Source organism: Sceloporus occidentalis, unplaced genomic scaffold (genome assembly GCF_023333645.1).
Source record: "Sceloporus occidentalis isolate IW3139 unplaced genomic scaffold, rSceOcc1.0.p SCAF_2, whole genome shotgun sequence".
Lineage (NCBI taxonomy): Eukaryota > Metazoa > Chordata > Lepidosauria > Squamata > Phrynosomatidae > Sceloporus > Sceloporus occidentalis.
Window position 1 is genome coordinate 122,246,026 of NW_028316982.1, and position 27,547 is coordinate 122,273,572.

General features: G+C 40.2%; 1 protein-coding gene across 25 annotated transcripts in view; it reads left to right on the top strand.

The window, feature by feature from the left end:
• CAMK2G (calcium/calmodulin dependent protein kinase II gamma) overlaps window positions 1-27,547 on the top strand; it is a 181,362-nt gene that overhangs the window by 129,553 nt on the left and 24,262 nt on the right. For 4 of the 25 annotated variants that reach the window (XM_089510762.1, XM_089510769.1, XM_089510768.1 and 1 more), the window contains exons 13-16: window positions 5,169-5,231; window positions 12,132-12,172; window positions 16,695-16,727; window positions 26,747-26,815. In XM_089510762.1, the coding sequence (XP_089366888.1) occupies window positions 5,169-5,231; window positions 12,132-12,172; window positions 16,695-16,727; window positions 26,747-26,815 (206 nt within the window). The remainder of the gene's footprint in view (window positions 1-5,168; window positions 5,232-12,131; window positions 12,173-16,694; window positions 16,728-26,746; window positions 26,816-27,547) is intronic. The other 21 variants (XM_089510765.1, XM_089510773.1, XM_089510782.1 and 18 more) reach the window with 7 other exon arrangements.

Sequence of the window (27,547 nt, forward strand, 5' to 3'; positions counted from 1 at the left end):
TCATGTTAATATTTTAGTTTTTTCCTTATTTACTCTGAAACCCGAGTATTGCTCGTTTTCTTTCAATCTTTGTAAGAGTGAATGAATATTTTCCAGAGGTTTGGCCAGATAGATCACCATATTATCCACATATGTTCTAAGTTCATATTCATAATCTTTTATTTTCACCCCCAGTATTTCCCTATCTGCTCTAATCCCATTGCTCAGTGTCACAAAATTGTAATGAAAAGTAATAGTAATAGTGGGCAATCTTGCCTAGTGCCTCTTTGAATTAAGTAAGCCTTTAGTTTTCTATCCATTAATTATAATTTGTGCCTTTTGTTCCTGGTATGTTGTTTCCATCCATCAGGTAAGATTCTCACCTATATTCATTCTGTTAACAACTCCCTTCATGAATTTGCACGTCATCTTTTTTTAATGTCATTTCAAATTCTTTTTCCTATCAATTCATATAGGATCTTTTTATGTATGGGTTTATTCAGGCTGTCTGAACTCTGACACTACGGAGAGGATTTTTTTTTTGGGGGGGGGAGCTTCCTTGAAGTTTGTTGTTGTATGCCTTCAAGTCATTTCTGATTCATGGTGACCCTAAGATGAGCCTTTCACAGGTTTTGGGGTGGGGTTTTTTTTGGACAGAATTTATTCAGACAGGCTTTGCCCTTGCCTTCCTCAGAAGCTGAGAGAGTGTGACTTGCCCAAGCTCACCCAGCAGATTTCCATGGCAGACCAGGGTTTCAAACTCTGATCTCCAAGTGCCCTAGTCCAGCACTCAAACCACTACTCCACAATGGCTCTCAGTAGATGTAGGGAGATACCAGTGCCCAGGAATTGGTGTATAGCTTAGCGGATTTTATTTTTTCGATTTGTACTTCTCGTTACTGCCTCTTGCTCTGTGACCACCTCACCACCTCAGAAAGCAGGAGCCAAAGATCTCTTTGAAAATAGCTGTCACAGTATTCTCTAGTCTAGACTAAAAGTGGATGAGCTTCTGGCTTGAGGGATATAGTTTCCTTTCTTACTAGAACTCCAAGATCGACTGCCAGGAGCCTGGAAATCTACCCTCTTCACTGCCCTTTGGTTGATTTCATTTTGGCATCTACAATTAGCTAGTGCTAGAATTAAAAAAAAGTTTTCCCCAGGTTTATTTTCCCCCAAATAGTTTTCCATTCCTTAGGAATGTGAAGATATGTTTGGAAACACAAAATCTTACTGAACAATACCTGTGGCTTCAGATCTACCATGGGCATAGGGCAAGATTTCTATACCTTGCAGAGCTGCACACTTAGCTGAAGAAGAATTATTATATAATGGTACAAGTTAAATGGTGTAGACTTGCTTAGTTTCAGTTCCCCTGATAAAGAATATATCTTCAATGCAAAGTACAAACAACCCTGCCTAAAATTTTCATTATGCATCTCTTCCCCCCCCCCCCAAGGTTGTCACTGCATTAAAATAGAATTTAGAATTCCATTCTAAACCTGGTGAGAGGGGGAACAACATTTTTAGGACCTTCCGGTGAACAGTTAGTACCACAATATAGTTTTTAACCATGATTAACAATTTTGTTTCCAAGTGCTCTCTCACCTCCCTCAGATTGTCTTTACCTTGATTCAAATGTACAAACAGTTCTAAACACACAAGATTTATTGAGCCCCCAAGCCTAGAATATTTTTAAGAGTACACATAAAATGAGAAGTGTGAATGTGACAACCGTGTTGCCATGTTTGCAGATGAATGCAGAGTATAAATATTTTAAGGGAGATGTGATTGGTAGTGGCTCAGTGTTGAGCATGTCCTTGGCAGTATGTACACCTGAGTTCAAAATAATGCTGAACTGAATGTTTATGACTGGCAATTTTTAGTGCAAAAGAGAAATCTGGGATGGGGAAAAAGGGGAGGTGATAAGAAATGTGTTTATTACGTTTTTCTGCACACATACGCATATGAGTATATCTTTTGTTTCCTGATCAGAAACTATAATGCCATCGACAAAGTGGTATATGAGAATGAGATCCCAGCCACTTACAATTCACAAGCACTGTAATAAAATCACATCATTATGCAATCAATTAGAGGTGGCCATATCATTTCTAGATCAAGGATGAATGCTTCCTACCATACCTTTAAATCAGTTATTAAGGCTACCTATATACTCAGGCCCGCTATACACCCATGCACACTGTTTAATGTATTATCATGATTCCTTTACTTAGCTGTTCTGGCCAAATAACTAGCTAATACTACACTTAAAATTGTGTTTATATTTATATTGTGGTGATGAGGATGTTACCTCTGATGTTTATCTGAAGTCTCATTCAAAGGAAATATGGGTTACATTCTTTGTCCCACCCCAACGTAGTGACATTATTGCAGCATGTACTGACATCTGAAGCTTATTGAGATGTTCCCACAACTCTCCCCTCAAATCATTCCTTGATTTAGTTGTACAAATCTGGTCTTGATATTTGCAGTTTTCCAAGTGATGAACCTGCCAGTGTAAACCATTCTCAAGTCTAGGCAGTGAATTCATGTGTGTGTATGTGTTTGAGTGAATGAGCGTACCAATTATCTTTTAACTGTATTATTTACAATTTTTGGGATTGTAGAAAGTGACCAACTTGGTAGTCTCTTCAGTATGATAGATGGGAGGAAAAAGATGAAAGCGCTAGGTTTGGGAAGATGCTAAGTCCATTGTTTGAAACTGCTGCTCCACACGTTTATTTCTTTTATTCACTCATTTTCAGGTAGACCAGCCTAAACAAGGCATGATGAAAGACTGATAGTGACTCAGAATGTGAACTGTGAGCAGTGCCTCCCCTATTCCAATTCTTGCTTCACCAATAAACTTTGCAGGATGGCCTTAGGCACTTTTTTCACAACAGCCTTCTGTTTGCACTCATGGTTGACCATCTTACATGGCTTTTGTAAAGAGTGCTGTGATAGTGTATGTGGTGTCCCTTTAGGACTGCCAGGCTTTTAATGTAACAGTGTGTGACAACATCCTCAGTTGACTGGCCTGCCCGAGGCTGGCTCTATAAAGCCTGCTCCAAGGCCCATGGGGAAAGAAACCCTCATGAGAGTTCTGGGGTCCTATGAAATTAGAGTTCAGAGACCTTGGGGAAGCCATGAACTTTCATGAGAGCCCCCCTCCACACACACACACACACACACACCTTTTCATAAGATTTTGAGGTAAGCCTGATACAGGCCTGCTGCAACTGCAGCTCTCTTAGTTGCCTACAGAGCTGAGAGTAGAAAGAATGCTAGCCACACTTGAAACAGACAGATCTTCCTTCTATGTCCATTTTGTTATGTACCAAATGCTTCAGGGTCAGTCTGTTTTGAGCCACTTTTTCCACTTAACCATGAGTAGGAAGAGTGGGTGCCAGGGACACACAACACAGATTGCTCCAGAGCATTTGGTATGAGCAAAACAGCCACAGACAGAGGCCCATCTGTTGTAAGCATGGCTGGTTTCTGTTCTTCCTGGCTCTTACCTCTCAGGGCCTAAGCGATGTGAGGTGAGTGGCATGTGAGGTGCAGATTGAGGTTGCTCTTCCTTCCTGGCTGAAGAAAAAGAACAACAGTAGCACCATGCCACCCATAACCCAATCAGGTGGGTCCCAGCATTTGGTATGTAAGGTCTGGATGCTGCATACCAAATACACCAGGATTGATCTCTTGGGAGCATGGCTGGTTGCCACTCTCAACAAGTCAAAGAATAGGAGATTCGGGGCATCCTGTATGATTCTCATATTGGATCAGACTTCAGGCTCTCAAATACAGAACATCCCATACAAGACAGGACACCCACAAACCTAAGTGCCTTGAATTCATGAAATGCTTTAAATTCTTTCCAATGTGTTTTTTCATTTATATTGGAGAGGCATAATTTTGCTTATAACTTGGCTAGCAGTCCTTTGTTGGTATGCTCAGATTGCCAGTACAAAACTGGCTTCATTAGTCTGAAAATATGGCTACTGTGTGTTTGTGTGTGAATGTAAAACAGGACATTCCACAAGATCCCTCCTTCTGAGCTGCTTGTTCTGTGCATTCCATATCACCTTGAAATGCTATCCCTGATGTCAGGTATGTTTTACTATCCTGTCTTCTTTTTAGGTGGATGTTGAGAGTTTCTGCAGACCCACCAAGATGCATAAATACTTCATTGGCCAGTTTTCTGAGTAGTGGCAGATAGAATTACACACTTTCTTCTTTCTTTTGTTTAAAATCCTCTGAAAACTTAACAACTTCTGAACTTTGTTTTCCTATAGAATGTTTGTCAGAAAGGTAATATTTAAATGCTTTGTATTCACATTTTGTTTATTTTTGTTTCGTAACTGGGTAAGCCATCACATATCTGATGATGGCAAGGTTCAGTTAGTGGGTATCAGAAATCTTTGTGCAGAAGGCATCCAGCCCTTCCTGGTTCACACTGAGAGGGACTATTCAAGAATCCTGCATGTTGAGCCACACTTCATTTTTGTACTAGAGAGTTCTAAGGAATGCTGGTTTAGAAGATATTTTTAATACAACTCAAAACAGGTCAACATTTTGTGCTTTCTGATTTAACATTGCTGATTTATTTCCTCATTATTGACCTTTTTTTTAACTTTTTTACTTTTTTTTAAACTGAATGCACATTTTCACATAGTGGCTGAAGATGCTGTGGCAACCACTTCTATTGCTCACTTTAATTCATGTATATTTTTATTTCTCTCATATTTTGGTATATCATAATACAGGATGTTGCAACAAGATACAAATGCAAATATGTAGCATTCTCCATCTCCTTTATCCCCCAGCACTTACTTCCTTTTTTGCTGTTAAATATGAACATTAGTGTATCTATCCTCTTCTCTGATGCTGATGACCTAAAACACTGTATCTGAGAGCCTGTTTCATAAACATTGTTTACAGCTAAATCCTGCAACTTTCTGAACTGTTCCTGATGTCCAACCCTCTGTGCTGGTTTCTGTAGTTTTATCTTCATGTTCAAGGGGAATAGATTACTTTTTTTTTGGTAATACTGTGTTCCCCCTCTTCAATCCTTTCTCTCTTCCCACCTTTCTTTTTAAACTAATTTACTTGCACCTTGCTCTCTTGTTGCTGTTGGGCCTTTATTGCTTTATTACGGCTCCTTCCACTGAATGATTGTGTCCAATCAGTTGGCAGGCAGAGCTCCGCCCCTGCTTCGGCCGCCATGAGTGCTGCCGGCCTGGCTGAGCAAGGTATGTGGCATGAGTTGTATCTCCTGAGTGCCTGAACCTAGAACCACCCACCCACCCACCCTTCACCAACTCCACTGCCAGTAAAAACCAGCATGCCAGTGTTTGTGCACCCAGTGAGATGCCATCCATGCTTGCTGGCTGAGAAAATGGGCATGCACTAAGGTCTCCATCTAACCAAGAGCCATAATCACATGGATTTTGAGTCTACTAACAAAAGTATGCATGTTGGGTACTTAACCCAGTCCTGCAGTGAATCGGCACATGAGATTTGGAAACAGGGATTGGTGTAGTGTGAGGTGTCATTGCCTGCTGTTTGAGGGAGTTTCAGAAGACGAGTGCAGGTATTACAACCAATATATTAGAGTAGAACTATCAGTGTGCTTAAAAAACTGTCCAGGCAAGGCTAGAATGAAACACTTATTTTATACCGAGCCTGGTTCTGATCTAGCATATTGTAAAAGGAGTGTGCACAATCAACTTACTATTTTCCCACATAATTTGGCATTAAGCAGCAGTTTTAATAAAGTAAAGATGAATTTTAATATTAGAAGAGCCAGATTTTGCTTTTGTAATATTGTTGCTCCAAAGTGTTATACTTCATCTGTCTGTTTACTTGTGGATTGTATGGATTCAGGTGTTACAGGAGAAAGGGCAGGATCAAGCAAGAGAGAACTTTATACAGCAGCTTACTATTGACTATTCTGGCAAGACAGTGGAGATTGTAAGCAAAAAATCTGGAGTATTTGCCCATCTGCCTGCATTCCAGATGAACCTCCACAATTGTGTTGGAGCCAAAATTGAGGACAAGCAAGCTTCGAGCCCAACATCCCACCCTGAGTGCTCTTGGTTTGAGGTGTCAGTCACGCTGGGGTTCCCTCATCAGCTTCATGAGGCTTCCCTAGTGAGGAGACTCTGTAGATGCCTGCCAGCACCTCTCTTGCAGCATAGTGCTACCTTCCCCAGCATCTCTTTGCCGCTTTGGCAAAGAATTGGTAGTAAGGGGAAGAGAAGAAATCGTCACCTTCTGGTTACTGTTTTCTTTCTCCTGATCCCATCACAAGTTCCTCACAGATCCCTATTGATTTTATTTTAATTTGCATGCTTCTTTTGGGAGAGACTGGGTGTGGTATTTCATGGAATGTATATGGATTACACACCACAGAATCTGGGTTTCTGTGACCCATTGTTTCTGCAACAGACTGACAGGAGTTAGACCTTTGTAAATAAATACCACAAGCCTGCTACAGAAAAGCAACCAGGGCTTACATCTAGTAAAAATAACTGCCGATTTTGTTTGTCAGAATTTACTTTGTGATCATGAGGACTAGAACTTACTCTTAAGAGAGTTCTAATGGAGAAACTGTGTAGGATCAGTTGAAATATTCAATTGAAGCCACGATTGCTTCTATCCTGCAACTGAGTGCCCAGACTTTCTGTACCTGAAAGAGAATTGTATCAAGGGGAAAGAGTCCTGTCCCTTAATAGAGATGAAAAATCTGCCTCACTATATTTTATTATTTCAAATAATTTTCTTCCCAGACTGGCTGAAGTAAATTGGTTTGAAGCTGAGTTTGGGTTGGAGATGGGCAGAATGGTTTTGTTCATTTCACTTATGCATTTCTATACACTTTCATATAAAGACTAGTTCTCTATACTACTTTGTAAACAACCCATTTTTATACTGATACAGGCAGAACTATGACTAATATATATTGCTGCCCCATCATGTCTTGTTTAGTCAGGAGGTGAGATGATAGTCAAGGTCCAGGAGAGTTCAGACAAGAAAATGAGTGGAAAACCAGAATATTAGTTTACCAGCTTCCTGGTTTTCTTTATACAGTAATTGGTTTTCCCCATTGATCTAGCTTGACTCTGGCAAAGCCTGTTTCTTCTGTTTTCTCTTGTTAGTACAAAGACCAGAGACTGATAATTTCCTCTTGCTAAAGTGGGGTGAAGGATTCTTCAGCCCTAAAGATCATTTAAGAAAAGCTTTCTACTATGTACTAAATGTTACTTCTGCAACTGTGAAATCCCACCTCCCTTATTTCACAGTGAAAGCTGAGGTTTTCTGCAGTCCATTGAGCCTATTGTCATTGCTGGCTAATTTTTATCTCCTGTGGCTCAAATAAGCAAGCAGCTTGTTGACTTGTTTCAAAATCACTATAGTCAAACATGTCAAGAGTACACATTGCACTGACAGTTGTTTTCAGCAGCGATGCCATAGAAAAATAATATTAATGCAAATAACGCTGGCAGAGATTTTCTGAACTTTCCAGTAGAAAATATCAGACATTTTTAGTGATGAGATCATTCTGCTGTACAACATAAAAGGTGGACAGCCTCTAGCTGTTTAGACTACAGCTACTGTTGGACTATAGCTCCCACCAATCCTAGCCTACATAACTAATGGTGTAGGGGAATGGGAGTTGTAAACCAACATTATCTGGAGGCCCACAGCTGTCCACCTTTGCTGTAGATATTCAAGGCATAGATCAGACTCTCTTAGATACTTTAAAAAAAAATCTTATGCTTGAAGATTAGAAATCATATCTTACTTTTATGGTGACCTTCCAACTTTTTCAAATATATACCTTTATGATTTCACGGTTATCTCCACTTAGAAATTTCAGTTAAGTAACAATGAAGTCAACAGGCTATGTATCTCTCATCCCAGTGAGTAAGCATTTTAATATTATGATTTGGAAGGGCCTTTCAAAGCAGAGTTTTACCAACTTCACACAAGTTAGGATTGAAAAGGTTAGGCATGGATATTAATTTTTCAGGGAATCTGCAGAGCATGGATGCAACGCCATTTCTTGACCTGGAAAGATCACTCCAGTCATCTTTCCTGGGGTTGTCCCTTCTGTCATCTTGTACTAAGTTGTGTGTCATGCCCTTGGTTTTTGCCTTCTGAGTAATTTCTCGACATGTGTTTGTATGTAGTGCTCACCTGTAGAAACATATATCTTTTTGTTTCCAGTGTATCAACTGACACACACACACAAGTCAAAACTCTGAGCAAACATGCATCTTCGTTTTGTTTTGTCTTTGCTTGGGATGTTCGTCTTCTGTTTTTTGTGGCTGTGTTGTAAATTAATTTGTAAGTCTTTTCCAGCCATTTTCTATTGCATGAACCACTTCAAATGAGCAGCAGACTATTTCTTCCCACAGTACTGTGGGAGCAGATGGATTATACTGGGAATATGTATGAAGTGTGTGAAAAGTAAAGCATTCATTGGGGGCAGGATATGAACCGATTTCCACCATTGTGTTCTGGCTAGTATCACTAGGCTTCTTGGATGTTGCTTTCTATTAAACCTTGCATCTGTTCACATTACATGGAAGGTTTATATCCACCACACTACTTCTCCCTCGCCTTTTTTTTGGGTGGAACCACTATAAATGAATACTGTATTAGCTGCATCCATAATATACGTTGTAAAGAACTGCATAGTTGAGAGAAGAGGTATTTGGCCACCAGTTCCTAACCTATGATGGTGTGTCACACTTTCTACTCATTTTCCTTTGCCACCCTTTTAAACACCTATGGTCTTAATCTGGTGTTGAGAAAAATAGGATGCTTGCTGCCTTGTAAGTAAGTGCTGTAGAAATTTGCTTTTAGTTCTGTGCTGTGGGAATGCTGGTGAGACCCAATTTCTAGGATGACCAAAAGGCTACTGTACAGGTAAGATGGTGCCCTATCTTGGCTGTAAATTTACATTTGCAAAAGTCTGCTACACTTTAGGGTTACACAAAACCAGCCACAAGTTCTGTGTAACTGCACAGATTGCTTATCATTTGTTATTATTTATTAAACATTTATCCTTTGGTTTTCAAGGGAAAGAAGTGATTGCAATTAAAAGCATATTTCTCTGCTATCTTACTTGAGATTTTCTCTATTATAGACAAACCAGAACTATAGTCTAGCTCTATGTATGTTCAGTTTGTCTATGCTCTTTCGCTCTGTGGCATAGCATTTCTTCACTTTGAATTCAGCTCCTGTTTAGACTCATTTCATGTATCCTGACCTTGAAAACTACTTCTACAGAACTGAAAGTTGACCCTGCTGCAGAGCATGTGTAATCTGTTCATCTTACAGCAGAGCTTATTGTGTGAAATATTTCTGCACAAGTATCCATATGGAAGTGGTTCTCAATGGCAACTCTGCTGTGACATAGGATTTAGTGGAGCCAAGGTTATTCCAGCCCGTCTTTTTAGCCTAGAAGAGCACTCAGACAGCTATCTTCTTCCATTTTCCCTCTTATACTCTGTTTTTGATATGACTGACTCCATATCATACAGTCTCTTTTCCACTTGGTAACCCATACATGGAAAGATAGGATTGGTATGAAGTCTCTGCTTCTTCCCAAAACGTGCATGAACAGATCCCCACCCAGCTTTCAACAGGTAACTGTGATGTTTGGTGTGCACTTTAGGGGGAAATTATAAACTGAATTCTAAGGCGAAAGTACCAGTTTCATTGACAGAATTAAGTGTTATTATATGATCAGGATGGGAGAGGGAGGCTTCAGGCCTTGCCACTGCTGTCTTACCAGAAGACCACAAGTGGTGACTCCTTTAGGTTATCTCTGTGGTTCCTATCTCCACATGCTCCTGATTTTTTTCCTACTCTAAATTGCCTGTTGTTGGAAGGTTTTTGGAGGGACATTGAACCAGCATAGCCTCTGTTTGGGAACAGTTTGGGTTATGCAGTTTTACAGATAGGGGTGGGAGACTATAAACGTGTTTCTTCATGTCTTCATGCATGCAAAAGTGGAACCTTTAAAATGATGCCTCTTTTAAAAATGGGAAAGCCACTTCAATCTTTGTTATTTTCTGTTTTCACACAACTTGCATGAAATAAGGACTCAGAAAATGAATATAAAAAGCAAATCCTGCTATTATGTTGTGCAGATTTATTTATGTGTTTGTTTTGTGTTGTGCAGCTGCTACACTATGCAGATTTGGAAAGGGCCTAGAAACTAAATCTTTTGAGGAACAATGGAGGGAGGTTTCTTTAGTTTGGAGAAGTGAGAGAGCCGCTCTTAAATATTTAAAGGCCATAATATGGAAGGTGAAGCAAGTTTATTCTCTGTTCCTTTGGAAAGTAGTGAATTCAAACTACAAATAGATTTTAACAAGAACTGTTTGACAGTAGTGCAGATTAACTCAGGAGTTAGTGGATTCTCCTTCACTGGAGTTTTTACAAAAGAAGTTAGATGACCTTTTGTCATGAATGCTTTAGCTGTCTAAGTGCTATGTTGAATATGTAGGAGATCCTCCCTAGAGGCCCATAACTTGGTTCCTTGAGATTTAAGCACCAAAATATTGTGCCTTCTGGGTAAACAGAAGACCAAGTAGTTTATTCTTCCTAAAAAGTTTGTTCTCTGCATGCCATAGCAAATGTACCTCCCCCCTGCCCATCCTGTTCTGGCCAAGGAGATTTCAGCCCAGAATATGCCTATTCCTACTCTTATACCACCATGTAAGTTGTGGGGGAAGTACACAGTTCACTTGCAGCCTGATTTTTGCAGTCCCCAAACCTCCTAGGACATCCCCCAAAGCCCCAGATGGCTTTAAAACTGGCCAAAACAGCTGCAATGTATCTTCCCACAAGCACAAAATGAGAGCACAAAAATTGCCCCCCATTGTAGTTAAATATTCCTGATTTATGTAGATGTCGCCTAAATAGTTTTCAAGAAACATTTAAAAATATTTGTCCCCAAGACTTTAGCACCCTCTGTTGACCAGTGTATGATTACACAACAACACTGTTGTGTCAGTTTAAATCCATTGAAAGAGCTGATAGTTGAAAGAGCTGCAAGCAAAATCTGCCTTGCTGTTGTGTATGAATATGCTGATGTTGTCCTTGGGCATGGATAGGTGGTCTCATGTGTGCAGTTGGGAGGTCCTCTGTTACACATGTAATGTGTTCTCATGCTCTGCCTATGTATATGCATACTTCTCTCTCTGTGTGTGTGTGTGTGTGCGTGCGTGTCTTTGCAGACTAGTTGTTCACTCAAAACAAGGTGACTTGACCTTGCACTTTTGAAGGAACAATTATCCTTTATCTCGCACATGGTATCTTTTGAGTTCTCCCGTTTTGCAGCCATCAGTGCTGCTTTGCTTTTGCTCCTCACTCCTACCACAGTACAACAACATGCATATTTTCCTGACAGCTATTCCACATGGATTCTCACTGCTAAATTGGATTTGCATAGTATCTGGAATGACCAGGTTTTATCTATGCCCTTCAACTCTAGATTTTATAGGTAAAAGCTATGCCTGAGCCAATACACAGGCAAAATTGCCTGCATGGAAATCATATACATCCATTTGCCATGTGTACACACAGCAGGAACTTGTGTCTAATCAAGATAACTTTAGTAATCATTGCACATGTCAAATAACATATTAAATTAACATTTTCTAAAGCTTCTGGTGACTTCCTTGAAGAAAGTTTGTTTTCTGTGAATCAGCCTTAGCAGTTGTATTCATAAGTTAATCATTATTGTTCAGAACTATAAAGTATAGTTTTTGGGGGGTTTTAAAAATCATTTTCAGTGTTACCTCTTAATATTGAAGGTGGGGGGAGTAATGAGAACAAAGTATTTCTAAGGAAATCTCAGGAACTCTGAAAGCCTGGTTTGCTGAGAGTGCCTTTGGAAGAGGTATGACTGCAGTGTGAAACTGTGGATGCCGAGCAGGCTGTTGCCTTTGCATAGTTTGGTGCTTGGAGAAAGCAGGACCTAAAGTTGGCTCTTGCTTGCCTTTCACAGCCATTTTCCTAATTAGTAAGGGAAACTTTCTACTAACACTCTGGAAAGACTGAGTTGAAGGTGAAGAGTACAACAGTTCTCAAAATGAAATTCACTTGCTGTTCTTTATTTCTCTCTGCAGCTGCCAAAAGCTTATTGAATAAGAAGTCTGATGGAGTGAAGGTAAGTTCTGGATTGCAGCAGGCTTTCTTTTTCCAATCTGTCCTACAGAAATCAGCATCCAAGGCCCAAGATAACATTTTGCGCAAGAAAAAAAAACATATTTTGTTAAAAGAAAGGGCATCTTATATGGTGCCTGCTGTGATCATCCATGCCACTTCCACCCATTAATAGTTGCTCCGACTGTTAGGGATGTGCGAATTGGATCTAGTGACCCATTGTGGAGTGGGTTGTTTTTTGCTTCCATAGTGTTCTCTGGATTTGTTCAATGGAGTTTTTCTAATAGTCAGAACACAAGTGTTCGGGAATTAAGCGGTAAGAAGCTCATTAAGCAAATTTCTGAGATCAGAATCACTATGTTCTTTAGTGGAACATGTTTTATAGTGAGTTAACTTTGCACATAGTGTGCTACTTTGATTTACTATGGTGCTTGTGTGTGTGGATTCACATTACTTTAAATGGGAATGAAGAATCACATGCTGTGAATTTTCCATGCTTTATGGCACACAAACAAATGAATAATATTGACATATCAAAACAAGAGGCCTGTCAGAATATTTTGTGATAATTAGCTGACCATTTGCATATATTTCTTTACAACTAGAATAATGATTGCTGCATTTTTTAAAAAACTAAAATATAATAAGATTTCATATCAGCGGTCAGATTCTAATTTGTTGCACTGCATTCATCAAGTAAGGGGTTAGAAGAAAAGGAAAAGCAACTAAATGTATAAATTAGTTTTGCAGAAACAGTTTTTTAATCTTTTTAACTACTGTCTTGTGATTTGCATTGCTCGTGAAAATAGCATTAAGTCCTAGTCCCAGTGCCCTTCCAAGTATGGAAGCTCTAGTGCATGACTAGAATGCTCATGTTTTTTTAGTTGGTTATGTAGATGTACTAGAAAACACACATGGAGTTGATTCCAAATCTGGTTGTTTCCAAAAAGCTTTGTGTGCATATTTTGTTGTACATATCTAGATGCATAAATCTTGAGACTTGGAACTGGTTGATATTGCCTATTTCATGTGCTCAGTAGTGCACAGTTACCTTAAGTATACATGACTGTGTAGGTTGTTTGTTTGTTTGTTTGTTTGTTTTGTCTGTGTGCTCCTTCAACTGAACAGGTAGTGTATTTTCTGCTTCATCTGCACCACACATTTGTAAGATTCTGTTTCTTTGTTTCTACTCCATATCAGATAAAAGTCATCATTCTCACCAGATGTACCTGTGAAGTTTTAAAGAATGCTTCATCAATAATTTTTCTTCCATGTCTCTTTCCTGTGGGCATGTGTCTCAGCTCTAAAGAGTTGTGGTTATGCTTATAATTCCACAAAGATTTCTACAAATTATCTTCCCTCATTGGAATAAGAGGTTAAATCCGGTTTTAGTTCTCTCTAGGGTAATTATCTTGAAATCAATGTGACAATCAATGGGGCTAACAAAACCTATTCTAGATAGACCTCATGTTGGATTTAGCCATATTAGTTTGTTTTTACTCTGTTCAAACTACCTGTCATATTCTTCTGTAATATCAGTAGATGTTTTATATCCTGCTGGACAAAGAAGCAGAATTGCAGTGGTTTACAATACAAATATAATGAGGAAAGAAATGTCATGGGATGTGGCTCACTACTCAAGTGGGGTTGGAAGACTTAAGGTTTTTCTAATTCTGTCAGTTGTATTTTTTTCTCTGGACTGTTCAGCTGGTTTTCTGAGTGTGTGTCATTAGTTCTGCTATTTGTAATAAGGTCTGTCCAATGTAACCACTGCTTGGAAGCTGTTGTAATATTTTGCAAATCCATGAAATCAACTTGATAATCAGGTTCTATCTCTGTGTTGCTAACCCTGTGGTAGTGATCATGTTGCACCTAACAGCCTAGTTCTCCTCATGAGTTTTAAATACATAATCTCAAGGGTGGGCAACTTTGAAACAGCCTCTGTGGGCCATTGAGGCATGTTCTGTGGCCTTCCTAGGTCCCCAGAATCACCCTCTGTGAGCTATGGAAGCATGCTTTGGGGATTTCCTAAGTCCCTAGACAGCATTATGATGGGATATTTTGAGGCAAAAGAAACTCTGAAAAAAATCACGTAGACTCTTGGAGATCCATGTGGAAATGCCCTCTACAATCCCCTAGAGATCATTTGTGAGCAATTTGAAACAAAACTGGTTTTTGTTTTTAAATTATGGGGGGCTCCAGAACTGCATGCGGACTACAGGCTGCACTTTGCCTGTCCCTGCTTTATCTGAAAGTGTCCTTTTGGCAAAGACTGGTCAGTATTTTTATTAATGTGCCTTCTTTATTTCATCTATTGCAATGTAAAGAAATCAATAGTTTTATTCAAAAGGATTCCCCCACCTACCCTCTTGTCAAGAATCCATTCAGTGCCGCTTTACAGTAACTTTCATTGAAGCTGCCACTTTTAGAGAATTAAGATAGCAAACCTACTTTGGGTGCACTGGAGTTGTAACCCAGAAAATAGACCTTTGAAATGTAATGTTTGAAAAGATACCTGAGCTGATGGTGTACAGTGGCTAAGGGACTGAGCTATATACATCAAGTAGTCATTAAGTTGAATCTCACTGCTACTGCCAGTGCATGAGGCGGTTTTAGGCAAGGTACTCTCTGAGCCTTAGCCCACTATTGTTAAAAATAGCAGAGATTTACTTAAAAGAGTTGTTGAAAAGAATTATAACAGGATAATTTGTGTGAGGCATTTTGAGCATGTGAAATAAATGTATGCAGCTGTTGCATGTGTACAAATGTTAAAAAGTTCTAACTGGAAATATAGTTTGTATTTTTTAAATCATCGATTACTGGATGATAATGTACAGGTAGATTAAAAACATGAAATAGAAAATAATAATAACAGAATAATAACCAGCATATAAACTATGCAACATATGATAAAACCATAGAAACCAGAAGCAAAAACAGAACTAGGTTTACTTTAGAGTAAAACAATAATAAAAAAATAAACAGTGAGAAGCTCTGAAAGCACTAAAACAGTGTTTTAAATGCTTGTGAGAATAAAAATCCCATCCATTGCCTACAAGACAACAATATATGATAGGTGAGATTTTCTGGCATTCCACAGATAACATAGCACTATAGAGATATCCCTCAGTTTTGGATCCTTGTGCCTCACAGATATGATGTGTCTTTTCTATAAAGAATTAATACCGGGCAGCTCAAAAAAGAAATTGTCTCGGATTTTGAGTGATTTAAGTTTAAGAACGCACCAGAGGACAAGTAGAATTTCTAAGCAAGATCGTGCCTAGTGCTACATATAAGTAAGAGTGACTGCCAGGAAGGATGGATAAAAAAGTTAACATGGTTTGGGTGGATCAGTTAAGATATAATATGATTCCTGCCCAAGTGTGTGAGCATGGTACTGTGCAGATTATGCTTCCCACAATCTCTGGCTTACCTCATCCTCTTGCCCACCAAGCACCGTAGATTGGTACTTTCTTGCTCTGTCACTGTCAGTGTACCTGATACGTGTCTAACACCTTGTCAACAATATTTGCTTCTGGCCAGTTTTTGCTCTCCCTCTCCCCCAGAGTTCCAGAGTGTTTCATTGTTTCCCTGGTTGGTTTACAAAATGATATGCTCTTAATTTATTAGTACAGGCAGAGGAGGTCTCGTGCATTCTCTGACCTCACCAAATGAAACCCTTTGAATGAATCTGCTCTATCCTCTCATACAAATGCCCTGACTGAGCATTTCTAAGTGCCTTTTTATTCAAACTGTAATTGGTGCACACACCTGTCACCTTGTCTGATAGATCTAGTGTCTGTGTGGAAGTGTCTTTGATATAGTTTCATTTTTAGGGCAACTTTCTAGAGCAAAATGTATGCGTGGATTTAGATTGCAAGGATGAGGAGGATAGGGTTTATTTCATCTCTCTAGCACATTGTGATTGCTGTTGCTGGGTAGGAATAGATTCCCTCCTCTGGAAGATCTCAAAGGTGTTTTGTAGGTATGAATTTGTGCATACTTGGACATTGTATCTCATGCTTGTAACCATTACTGCAGACACCCAGTCCAACTGAATCAAGTTTATTTCATTTATGAGAGAAGATAGATGATAGCCACAATGAAATACTTGAGGTCTGGGCATCTGGTAATAGTCCCTGAAGTTGTGTGGTGAAGCCCTAGTTCCCATTGTTTATTGCTATCTTCTTTGATAGATAGTTGAGGTGTGGTGCTTTTGGTGGGAATTGGGTGCAGTTTAGTCATCTTTAGCTGGATTAGAGGTCTTTCAGAGGAAAGTGTCTGTTACTGTCATGTTGCACTGTCTGCATTTCTCACCCTCTTGCTAAGTTTAGAGGGTTGTGTTTCCAGGTTTTGCCTTTGGGTTATGATTGCTGGCTCCCATGAGTCCATATGTCTGTTGTTCCTTTCCTGGAGGAATATGATTGCCAGCAGGGTCTTTGCTGACACACAAGTGCCAACATTTTCTTTGCTTCTCTTCTCATTTCTTCTTTCCTTCTTTTTCCTCCTCTCAATGGTGTGCCCAGAAAAGGAAGTCAAGCTCCAGCGTGCATTTGATGGTGAGCACCTCCCATAAACTGCCTGTGACCCTGTGGAATCACCATTCTCATGCCATGCACGTCCAGCTTGTGCTCATCACCCCACATAGCATGTCTGGGCAAGGGTGTGTGTGTGGTGGGATGGAGACACATCTTGCACTTCAAAAGCTCCATGACCTTACAAAAAAGATTGAGAGAGAGAAAGAAGGAGAGAGAGCAAAATAGACCATGCCATTGGTAAGGATTCTGCTTATTTTGTTGTTAAAAATTGATACCTACATTCAGCTTTGGATGTTGTGTGAAGCAGTCTCCCACCAGCTGCTTCATTTATACATACAGCCCTCATGTGGCCAAAAGCAGGGTCTCTGTATTCTTGTATGGGCATGGAATCTTGGATGTTTCATTGCAGAAGTGCTGAAATGGACACAGGAGCCTGCCTTTCAGCTGTACTAATGCTGCTTTTTCTTGATGGTTAGCAGCTCAGCTGCAGTGCTGCAGAATAAACTCTGTTTCCTGATGTCCTGGATGGATAGTGTAGACACAGCACCATTTTGTGGCTCACAGCTGCCATTCACTTCCTTTTCCCTTCCAGAAATCTGTGCTAAGACCTCTTGGGGTCCCAAACTGTTTTTCTGACTTCTCCCTCCACTCCCACACCCCTCCCCTACATTCCCAAGGAATATGGTTGGCATTAATGCCAACATAAGTTGGCATTAATCAAATATCTAGCAATTCTTCTCATTCATCCCCTCTTCATATGAATGTATATATTCCCCTGGATGTGTTTGGATATGTAGTATATCAAGAGAAGAGTCGTATTCTGTGTCACTTGTGATGGTGAAGACCTTCCCCTTCCTCAGGCTCAATTTTGATGAACGTAATGTTCTCCACAACTTCCAAGAAGTATTTTTAAAATTATCCAAGATAGCCACTTGCCTTGCATCAAGAGGAGGCAAAGCTAATGTGTTCAAGAGGAGGGTTTTTCCTGCCCTTCCAACCACAGCTCTGCCTAGTGACAGAGGCCCTAGCAAAGCTCTTTCACAGCTCACCTTCCGATATTATTCATGTTGATTCTTGCCACCACTCTCAGGTCCTCCTTTTCTCAAATGTCATAGAGAAGGAAAGCCCTTTACACCTAGGGAAAGTGAAAGCAAGTCGAGCCATTATTCCCTCAGCTAGATTTTTTTCTTTAGAACTGGACTATGGAGCAAAGCAGCAACAGAAGCAGGAAACTGCAATGGTTCTCCTCCCACTTGGAACACCTGGCACTTGTGCAATGAGAAGTGCTCCATCACCAGTAGTTGACATTAGTTATATACAGTATCTCTCTTCTTAGAGGAGCAGGCCAAAAAAGGAATCTGCCTTAATTTTTAAAGAAGTACAAGTGTCTACCAGATCCCATTCCTGTAGGCAAGAAGGTTCACAAGCCATAAAAAAAAAAAAAACCTCCACTATATAGACAAATCAAGCCTAAACACTGGTGGAGAGGACAGAAATCCCTCCCTAGTAGCTGCTTGATAAGACGTTTGTCCAGTGCTCTTTGCATCTCTAGACTTTTCTGGAAGAGGGCACTCAAGCATGGAGTACCGTACCACTGCACTTGTGAAACAGCAACACTCTTTGACTTCCAGCAGAGTCAGCTACAGGTTTTGTACAGATCTCAGAAAAGTTGACTCCATCTCTCTCAGAACAAGTGGAAGTTCCCTCACCTGCTGACGATGCAGTACTTCTGCTACAACCACGCAAGTTAAAGTTTTCTGTTCCCTCCACAGATGTTGGCAGCAGAGCAGACATAAGAATGGATATGTGAAGTCGAAGGCTTTCATGACCAGCGTCCATAGTTTTTTCTGGGTTTTTTGGGCTATGTGGCCATTCTTCTCAAACTCTTCTAGAACATGGCTACATAGCCCGAAAAACCCACAAAAAGCTATAAGAATGGATAGTTCACACTCTTCTGAATAATTAGATTTGGGCTTTCCATAGCCTCTACTGTAGGAGGAAAATGCGTGACCAGAGCAAAAGATGAACTAGCCTGTTCTCAGGCAGGGCTGCGTAAATCTTGTATATGTTTCCCATATCTTCCTATATACAAAGCGAAGTATTTCCCAAAGGAATATCAAGGCCAATCATGTTTCTCAGCATGTTTTGATATCTTCATAGTTCATCCCAGATACAGATGAAGCCCACCACTAGTTGGTAAATAATGTGTTATAATTTCTGTTGTTTGGCAGCCTTGGCATCTGTATCTGTAGAAATCATTGCAGTGATAGTAAGTGAGCAAAGACAGAATGTGGAGGCTCTGGCTATTTCTCTATTGCCACCAACTGTGTGGGCTTCTACCTATCCCTTCACTGCCACCAAATGTTCTAAGGATTTATTTTCACCTCCGTTCCACTACTGTGGCCACCAACTGTGGGGACCTCCTAGATGTCATTGTGGTTCCTGTACAAGATTTCATTTATTTTCTGCTTTTCTCTCCCTCACACCAGGCACTACCACTCTTTACTAACTGCTGCCATCACAGCTGCTGTTGTCTGAACTCAGCTTTCCATTATGTAGCATTTCCAGAGGCAAAATCATATAATACAAAAATACTTATTAACAGAGGTTGACTATTGCAGATTACTTATTTAATGCATCTAAATCACATCTCTATCTCACACTTATCTCCTAGCCAACTCTGACCCTGATTTTACCTCTCCAAATTATTCAAACACCTAAACCCCACAACTAATTCCTAATCCTGATAGACTTCCCTCTTATCCCTGACCATCATCCATAAGCCTTTTCAAAATCCCACCAATCACCATTCACTCCCACCATTCCATTCTCTCACCCCTTCTCACAGATCCCTGCCTAATACACAGTGCACACATAACTTTATTACCTTAATATCTAAATGAAGCAATATTTTCCCCTGAAAAGTCCAGAGCCTCACATGGCATTTCATAAAAGTTTGTGAGACTTCAGCAGGTGATGTCTATGCCTCTGTCAATAGCTTAGTCCTCTTTTGCTTTTCTGGGGCAGTTTTCTTCCCAACTGAAGCTGCTGTTACCAACTGAAAAAGGGATTGAGAAAATCTTCCTTTTAGCATCACTGTGGATGGGCACGGAGCAGGAGGAGGGGTGCTTTAGATGTCATTCAAACTCTAGGCCTCTGGTCTTTCATAAGAGAAAAGAACAGAAGAGAGATTTTTTTTCTATCAGCCCCATGTTGACTCCTGTTCCTTAGATCAAGCTGTAATATCAGTACAAGTGTGACTCATCAGATGAAAGCATCATCTGTTCTCACATCCAGTACTTCCAGATGCAGAAAGACCCATTGCATGTGATAGCACTGAGGCCGAGTGGCAACAGTGGAAACTATGGAGTCACTCTTGTGCTGTGCAAGTTTTTCTTTTCTCTTGTGTCACAGTCATTCTAGGTAGCAGTCATTTATCTTCTAGGTGAAGGCATTTATGACTTGATACAGGCAGGCATTATACACCTGAGGGGAATTGTAGCAAACCTGTGGTCCTCCAATTGTTGTTGTGCTCATCACTCCCGTTGATCCCAGGCATCATGGTCAATGGACAGAGATGACAAGAGCCCCTTAAGTTTCCCACCACACCTCTAAGAGGTAAAATGTTCAGTAGGTCTGAGATTTCCTACAGAAAGACTTATGCCTCTAGAACCTTGCATTCTGTCAACTAGAGGCTGGCACAAAAAGCATTCACTTAGAATGAAAAGGTTTTAAGCAGACAGATTTGAATGTCAGAACTGAATAGAACTCGCAGTCCTTCCTCACAAGAACCAACACTTTATTACCCTGAACTTTCATATTTTCAGCAAATTAATTTAGGTAACAATAACATTATTCTGCCATAGCTATTGTGAAACAATTGAAAATGAGAAAACTGTTCCTAATTTGTTGTAAATCACCCGGTGATCTACTAGCATATCCAAATCTACCTTCTGGTCACCCCCACCATCTCTTCTACCATAAAACTATTACACTGATGTTACCAGTAACAGTCTTAAGTTGTGTCTTGGTAAAGGAGAAGTTTCTGACTACTCTTGTGTCTATAGATTCCTAATGGGGATCATTGTGGTCCTCCTACCGTTCATAGATTTCTCTCAGTAAATATCCCTTAATGGGAAGCACCTTTTGTTCAAAGGTCCCTTGAAGTCTCTGAGTGTGGAGATTTTTTTCCTTGTAGTTGTTGCTGTCAAAGAGAAGGATATTAAAATGAGAGGTGTGGTCTTCTAACTGAGTTACAGTTCTTTCACAGGGACAAGTTGGAATGCTGGTCAAAAACCACCTTTCTGCCCCAGTTAAATTCTTTTTCCAGCAGGCACAAGAGGTATGTTTACCATCCGTCTCCACCAAACCAGTTAACAAATGACAGAACAACTGGCACAAATTCAGAGTACAAAATCCCCTTTATTTCTTTGTGAGTGGGATGGTAAACTGATTTTTGGACTTACTCGTGTGATTCAGCTTCAAAGAGTGTTATTGAGGGGTTTTTTAATGAGTTTCTATGTCTTCTAAACCATCTATAATAGAAAATACATTATACTGGTATTGTGGTCTAGATAGGCCTTTCCCTGTGCAGACTGTAGTTCACTACTGCCAGGGTGGCAATTTTTTCTGCACCTCTTTGGATAATCTTTACAGCTAGTGCAGAGAGGTAAATATTACTTTATACACATACTGGAGACCTGGTTGGATAAGTCCCATGACTGGAATATTACAATTGATGGGTACAACCTAGTCAGAAAGAAAAGATTGGCAGAAAATGAGGGAGTAGCATTGTATGTTAAAGACAAATTCAGTTGTACAGAAATCCATGTGGATGATCAGAGTGGACCAGCTGAGAGCATTTAAGTAAACAATAAATGGAGAAAGAAATAAAAGCAACATTGTGGTAGGAATTTACTATGGGCCACCAAACCAAGGTAGATAATATTTTTCAGAAACAAATATCAGAAATCTCAAAGTTGCAACAATTAGTAGTTATAGGGAACTTCAGTTACCCACCCCACAGAAGGGATGATATCAGGAACATCATTCCAAATGGGACCATAGCAGACCTAGCTACCAAAGACTGCCGCTTCATTCCCATACACAATTACTTAACCATTGGTAATAAGATATACCTTATATATACATATACCTTCAAGTCAACAGTACTGTTATGTCATCACAATATCCTGACATTTTTATGGCTAGCTTAGAACAACGCTTCCTTAACTCCTGCGCCCAGAAACCCCTCTTCTACCTGAGAAACCTTGATGACATCTTCATAATTTGGACTCATGGAGACGCCTCTCTCAAGACTTTGCACCAGAATTTCAGCAACTTCCGCTCCACCATCAGCCTATATACAGAGCAAGTCCACTTTCTGGACACCACCATACAGCTGAATGACAGACATCTGAGCATCCCCCCAATATTGCAAATCCATTGTCCACTGCACATACTTACATGTGTCCAGTTTTCACCATGGACACACCACCAAATCCATAATTTACAGCCATACCCTCCAATATGATCACATCTGCTCAGATCCACAGGACAGGGATGCCACACATTTTTGCTCACACATTTATTCAGGAATTTCACTAATGACTTAATTTGCAATATTAGAGTCACTTTCACTTGCTCATCTATGCCATCTTTGTCAACAGTACCTTTCAACACTCTACATAGGGCAAACAGGCCAGTCTCATATCTCTTTTCTGGTTCCTGGCCTGCGTACACCACATTCCCAAACTCCCTCTGTCATTCATTTAATCATCTGCTCATCCTGGCCGTAGGCAACATTTTTCCACCTGCCTTTGTCCCTCAACAAACATAATTAAAACTGAACTTATCACCTCATCACCATACTCACAAGTTTTGCATTTCTAGGGCTACTCATATAGTCTGACTAAAAAAGTTCATCCTGGGCAATGCTTCACTCCATGCATCTGAGGAAGTAGACCAAGTCTACAAAAGCTTATGCTATAATTTCTTCTGCATAGTTAAACTTAAAGGTTCTACAAGATCCCTTTGCATGCTGATATTCTCTGGGAGACAAATACTGCTAAGCAAAGGCTTGCCAACAGATTCCTGATTTGTATTGCAGATAATTTCCTCTTTCAAAAGCTAGAGGAAGGAACAAGGGGATCAGCAATCCTGGACTTGATCTTAATCAGTAGAGAAGAATTGGTTGTTGCATTCAAAGCAAGGCCTTTGACAAGGTCCCCCATAATATTCTGGCAAACAGACTAGTAAAATGTGGGCTAGACAATGCAATTGTTAGATGGATTTGAAATTGGTTGACCAGCCAAACCCAAAGGGTGCTCAGCAATGGCTCCTCTTCATCCTGGAGAGGAGTGACCAGTGGGGTGCCACAGGATTGTGTCCTGGGCTCAGTGCTATTCAGCATCTTTATCAGTGACTTGGATGAAGGAACTGAGGGCATGTTTATTGAATTAGTTGATGACACCAAATCAGGATGGGTAACTAACACCCTAGAGGACAAGATCATAATTCAAAATGACATTAACACAGGACTTCCCGTTGTAATGGCAAGGTAGACAGCTGTGGGTGACAACATGACATGTGAAAGGGATCTAGGTGTCTTAGCAGACCACAAGTTGAACATGAGTCAAGAGTGTGATGCAGCAGCTAAAAAAGCCAATGCAATTCTAGGCTGCATCAACAGAAGTATAGTGTCTAGATGGAAGGAAGTAATAGTGCCACTCTATTCTGCTTTAATCAGGCCTCACCTGGAATATTGTGTCCAGTTGTGGGCACCACAATTCAAAAAAGATGTTGACAAGCTGGAGCGTGACCAGGGGAGGGCAGCTAAAATGGTGAAGTGTCTGGAAATCATGCCCTATGAGGAGCGACTTAGGGAACTGGGTATGTTTAGTCTGGAGAAGAGAAGGCTAAGAGATGTTATGATAGACCTGTTTAAATATTTGAAGAGATGTCATATTGAAGATGGAGCAAGCTTGTTTTATGCTGCTCCAGAGACTATGACATGGCACAATGAATTCAAACTACAGGAAAAGAGGTTCCACCTCAGTGTCAGGAGGAACCTCCTAACAGTAAGAACTGTTCAACAGTACAACATACTCCCTTGGAGTGTGGTAGAATCTCCTTCTTTGGAGGTTTTTAAGCAGAGGCTGGATGGCCATCTGTTGGAGTGCTTTGAATGTGTATTCCTGCATGGCAGGGGTTTGACTGGTTGGTCCTTGTAGTCTCCCCAACTCTGATTCTATGAAAGTAATAATAATAATAATAATAATAATAATAATAATAATAATAAATGTTTATTTATAAACCGCTTTTCCAACGATCAAAGCGGTGTAGTCAGTACTTTGTTTGGAAGTGTCCATGTGATGCTATAATTCATAACTGAAGGGCAGGGCAAAGAAGAGTATAGTCAAAGACAGATTTTTGATTTCAAAAAATGATTTTAACAAGTTCAAGGAAATAATGGGTAGGGTCCCATGGCTAGACATGCTAAAGCAAAATGACAACCAGGAGAGTCTTTAGATAAGAAAGTTTTTTTTAATTTTTAGCAAAATCAGATAAAGATATCTGGCCACTGGTAGTTTCTGGGGGAGGGGGGGGTCAATGGAGGCCATTTACTACCTGTGGTGGGTCTCAAGGCAGAGTTGATCCTGGAGGCCCTGGACAACCATGGTTTTGCTTATTGGTAGCAGCACTCCACCTGTTCTTACATTGGAGAAAGGGACTGTTTCTCCCCTTCATACCACTACTTCGGACTAGCATCTGTTCTGTTCATTTCTGTTGATGGTAGGTTTCTTTTATGTGTTCTCTTTTGTGTACTCTCAAGAGTGTGTTCTTGTTCTGTCCAGCTTCCTGTCTGGTTTGCTTAAGTTTAGCAGTACATTACTATAAGGTATTAAACTGAACTGAGTCATTCAGATCCCATTGCAGCACAATCCTGTGCAGACTTACCTGAGGCAAAACCTCATTTAACAGAGTAGAATTTACATGGAAGTAAGCATGCATAAGACTGTTCTGGTAGAGGGGTAAAATGCTTGAATTAATTCAAGATGCAGCAACATTATCACAAGGTGACTTTCCATTGTTCTTTTTGCGTGGTGAGCTCAAATACTGTACACCATTCTGTTGTGAGTCTTGATGCTTGCTGCATTGTGTATGGATTTTCATTTTAAATCTTTAAATATCATCTCCAGTAGTGGTCTCCTTGTCTTAAATATACCTTATTTATAACCTTATAAAAAAGGAATATGTGCAACATCATTAGGAAGAAAAGATAGCTTGGGATAACCTTGCCGGTATCATCAGAAGTATGATAATTAAATCTTCCTTTGCAAAATCATTTGCAAAGATGTTGCCTTTGGTTAAAAAGCAGTCTGTGTCTATGACCATTTTATATGCTGTGTTGATCCCAGTTTCCCTCGTGGTAGAGACACAGAAAATTATCTTGATATCAACACCTGGTATTCATCAGATCTCATGTCATATCAAGCTTCACATCTTGGGGATACCTGGAAGTACCTGAGCAGTTTTTTATAACAGGCATAAGGAAGTCTTTTAATGAGTGTGCCCAAAATGTAACAATAAGAGGGCATCATTATAAAAGGCAAACTACTTTCTTCGGTGTAGTGCCATCCTGCTTAGGTGTGTAAAATAAAAAGTTTAAAGAAATGATTCTGCCAAGACTAATCATATGGATCTTAAAGACCTCAATGTGCCCCTGTTGCTGCCAAATAAATAAACTGTTTATGCAGCTGTAGCTTGTCTCACATCACAAAAGTGGCCTTAACATGGGTGAATGAGTTTTGGTTGACCTCTCCTTGTGGATGCTGGGATTTCTTTATCAGCTACCCTTACAGATAAGTGTTAATGTCTTTTTAATATCTGAGAAATAGCATAGCTGCACAGCCTTGTTAAGATAAAGCATTTTGATTTTTGCAAACTTGTATTGTGGATTTGTATGTCAGTACATATAGAAGCAACAGGAACAAGGGGTGGGTTGGCAGGGTTTGGTATGACTTGAAATGGAGAAGAGTGGGAAAGAAGTTCTGGAGTAATCGTGATGCTGTGGTGGCCACTGTGCTTGGTGGAACTTGTTCATGTAAAATTTCTGTTCCCAAACTTTTTTTCTTTTCTTTTTTGGAGTCATCACGTTTTATTGAGGGGACTCTTGTCTTGTTTTATTTATTGTGCTATTTCTGAAGTGCTCCAAGTGTCTTGCTTTAGGTTCTCAGGAAGTCTGTCATCCAGGCAAAAGACTGCCTCTGACAAAATGCACATCTGGACCCCAACCAGCCCATGTTTGCCTTATCTGGATTGTAGCAGAATGTCTGAAACAAGGCTGTTTTTCTATTAAAAGTACATGGGCTGGTAGTCTTGTAGTCTGTGAGAGCATCCTGGTTAGGATGTCTGAGTTTGCCCACCAACGCTTGTTAATTTAGAATGTTAGGATCCAGAAGTTGAAAAAAAAATCAATGGAAGAATTTCAAGTCAGAATATTTTATTGAATTAGGTTAATATACCCATGGGTATATGCCCAGTATCAGAAATGTGAATGTGACCATGGAAGGGTCATTGTATGCATGAGTTGGTTCAGCTAACTTAGACATTAGCCATATGTCTTCATTCAGCGCCACTTTCCAGATCTCTGAATATGGTCAACTACCAGCTTGTTCTATTCGACATACTGCTCCTCTTCTGAATATATAGCCTTCTCTTGTCTCCTCCACCCATGGCTGAGATAGGCTACTCATTTTCCTGCCAGATAAATCAACCATGATTTTCCATTTCCTTCCTCTTGCTAATCCTGTTTAATCTTCCATGAATATCTTGCTATATCTTTGCCATGGAAGATGGCAAACCAATCCGTACCTTTCCTCTTCCTCCTCCTCCTCCATCATCTCCCTTCTCTCACAGCAGTGGTTTTGGGAAGGGACTGGGCTGATATGTGAATTTGCAGCAATAATAATGTAATGTTTTTATGACTGTTGCCAGGAGGGCAGGGGGAAACTAAACCATCTGTTTTTCTATCTTAGCCACAGACCAACAACAAAGCCAGTATAGTAAGCCCAGCAAAAGAAACACCCCCAGTGCAGATGTCCATGGTATCTTTCCCAGCCATTTCTTCGTCCTTGTTTGGTTTTTAATTTTGGTTCCTCCCTTGCCCAGAATGCTGCCTGTGCTGCTCTGTGTTTTTGCTTAGTTCTGTCTGCCGTCCCTTGCTCCCAAGAATGTCCCAGCCCCCATGCAAGTTGGAGGTGCAAAGTGCTATGATGTCTGAATGTGGGGCGCGCAGCTTGTCCAACAGCTCTTATGGTGGGTGTGCCTGAAATTTGACCTCAAGGAGGATGTGATGGAGTGGCCAACGCCATCCAGTCTCCAAAGAATACGTGAATGGAAACCTCTTTTTTTATTTGCTCTGGGGGTTTTCACTGTTCCTCACTAACACTCTTGCTGCAGACCACACATTCCTGTGTTATTTGACAGTTCAGTGCAGATGCCCTCTCTATAACCTTGGTTAAAGACTGGGCAACATCTTAGTGCGTGACAAATTGAACAATGTCTGAGCATTGTATCATTGCCGTGTTTCTTCAGCAGCAGTTGCTGCTGCAGGACCTAAAGTGGGGATAAAACTGGGCAAGAGTGGGCCATCTCCATAGTCATTCAGGAATGAGTGCAAGAGCTTAGTAGGGGCTTTTAGAGACTGGATAGTTGCTTTTCACTTCATGTAATGCTTCAGCGTTGTTAATTTTTCCTTTTGGGATATTTCATAATTTGGCTCCACTACCATAAACACTGCACCCAATCGTGCACTGGCTTTTAAAACTGCAAGTCTT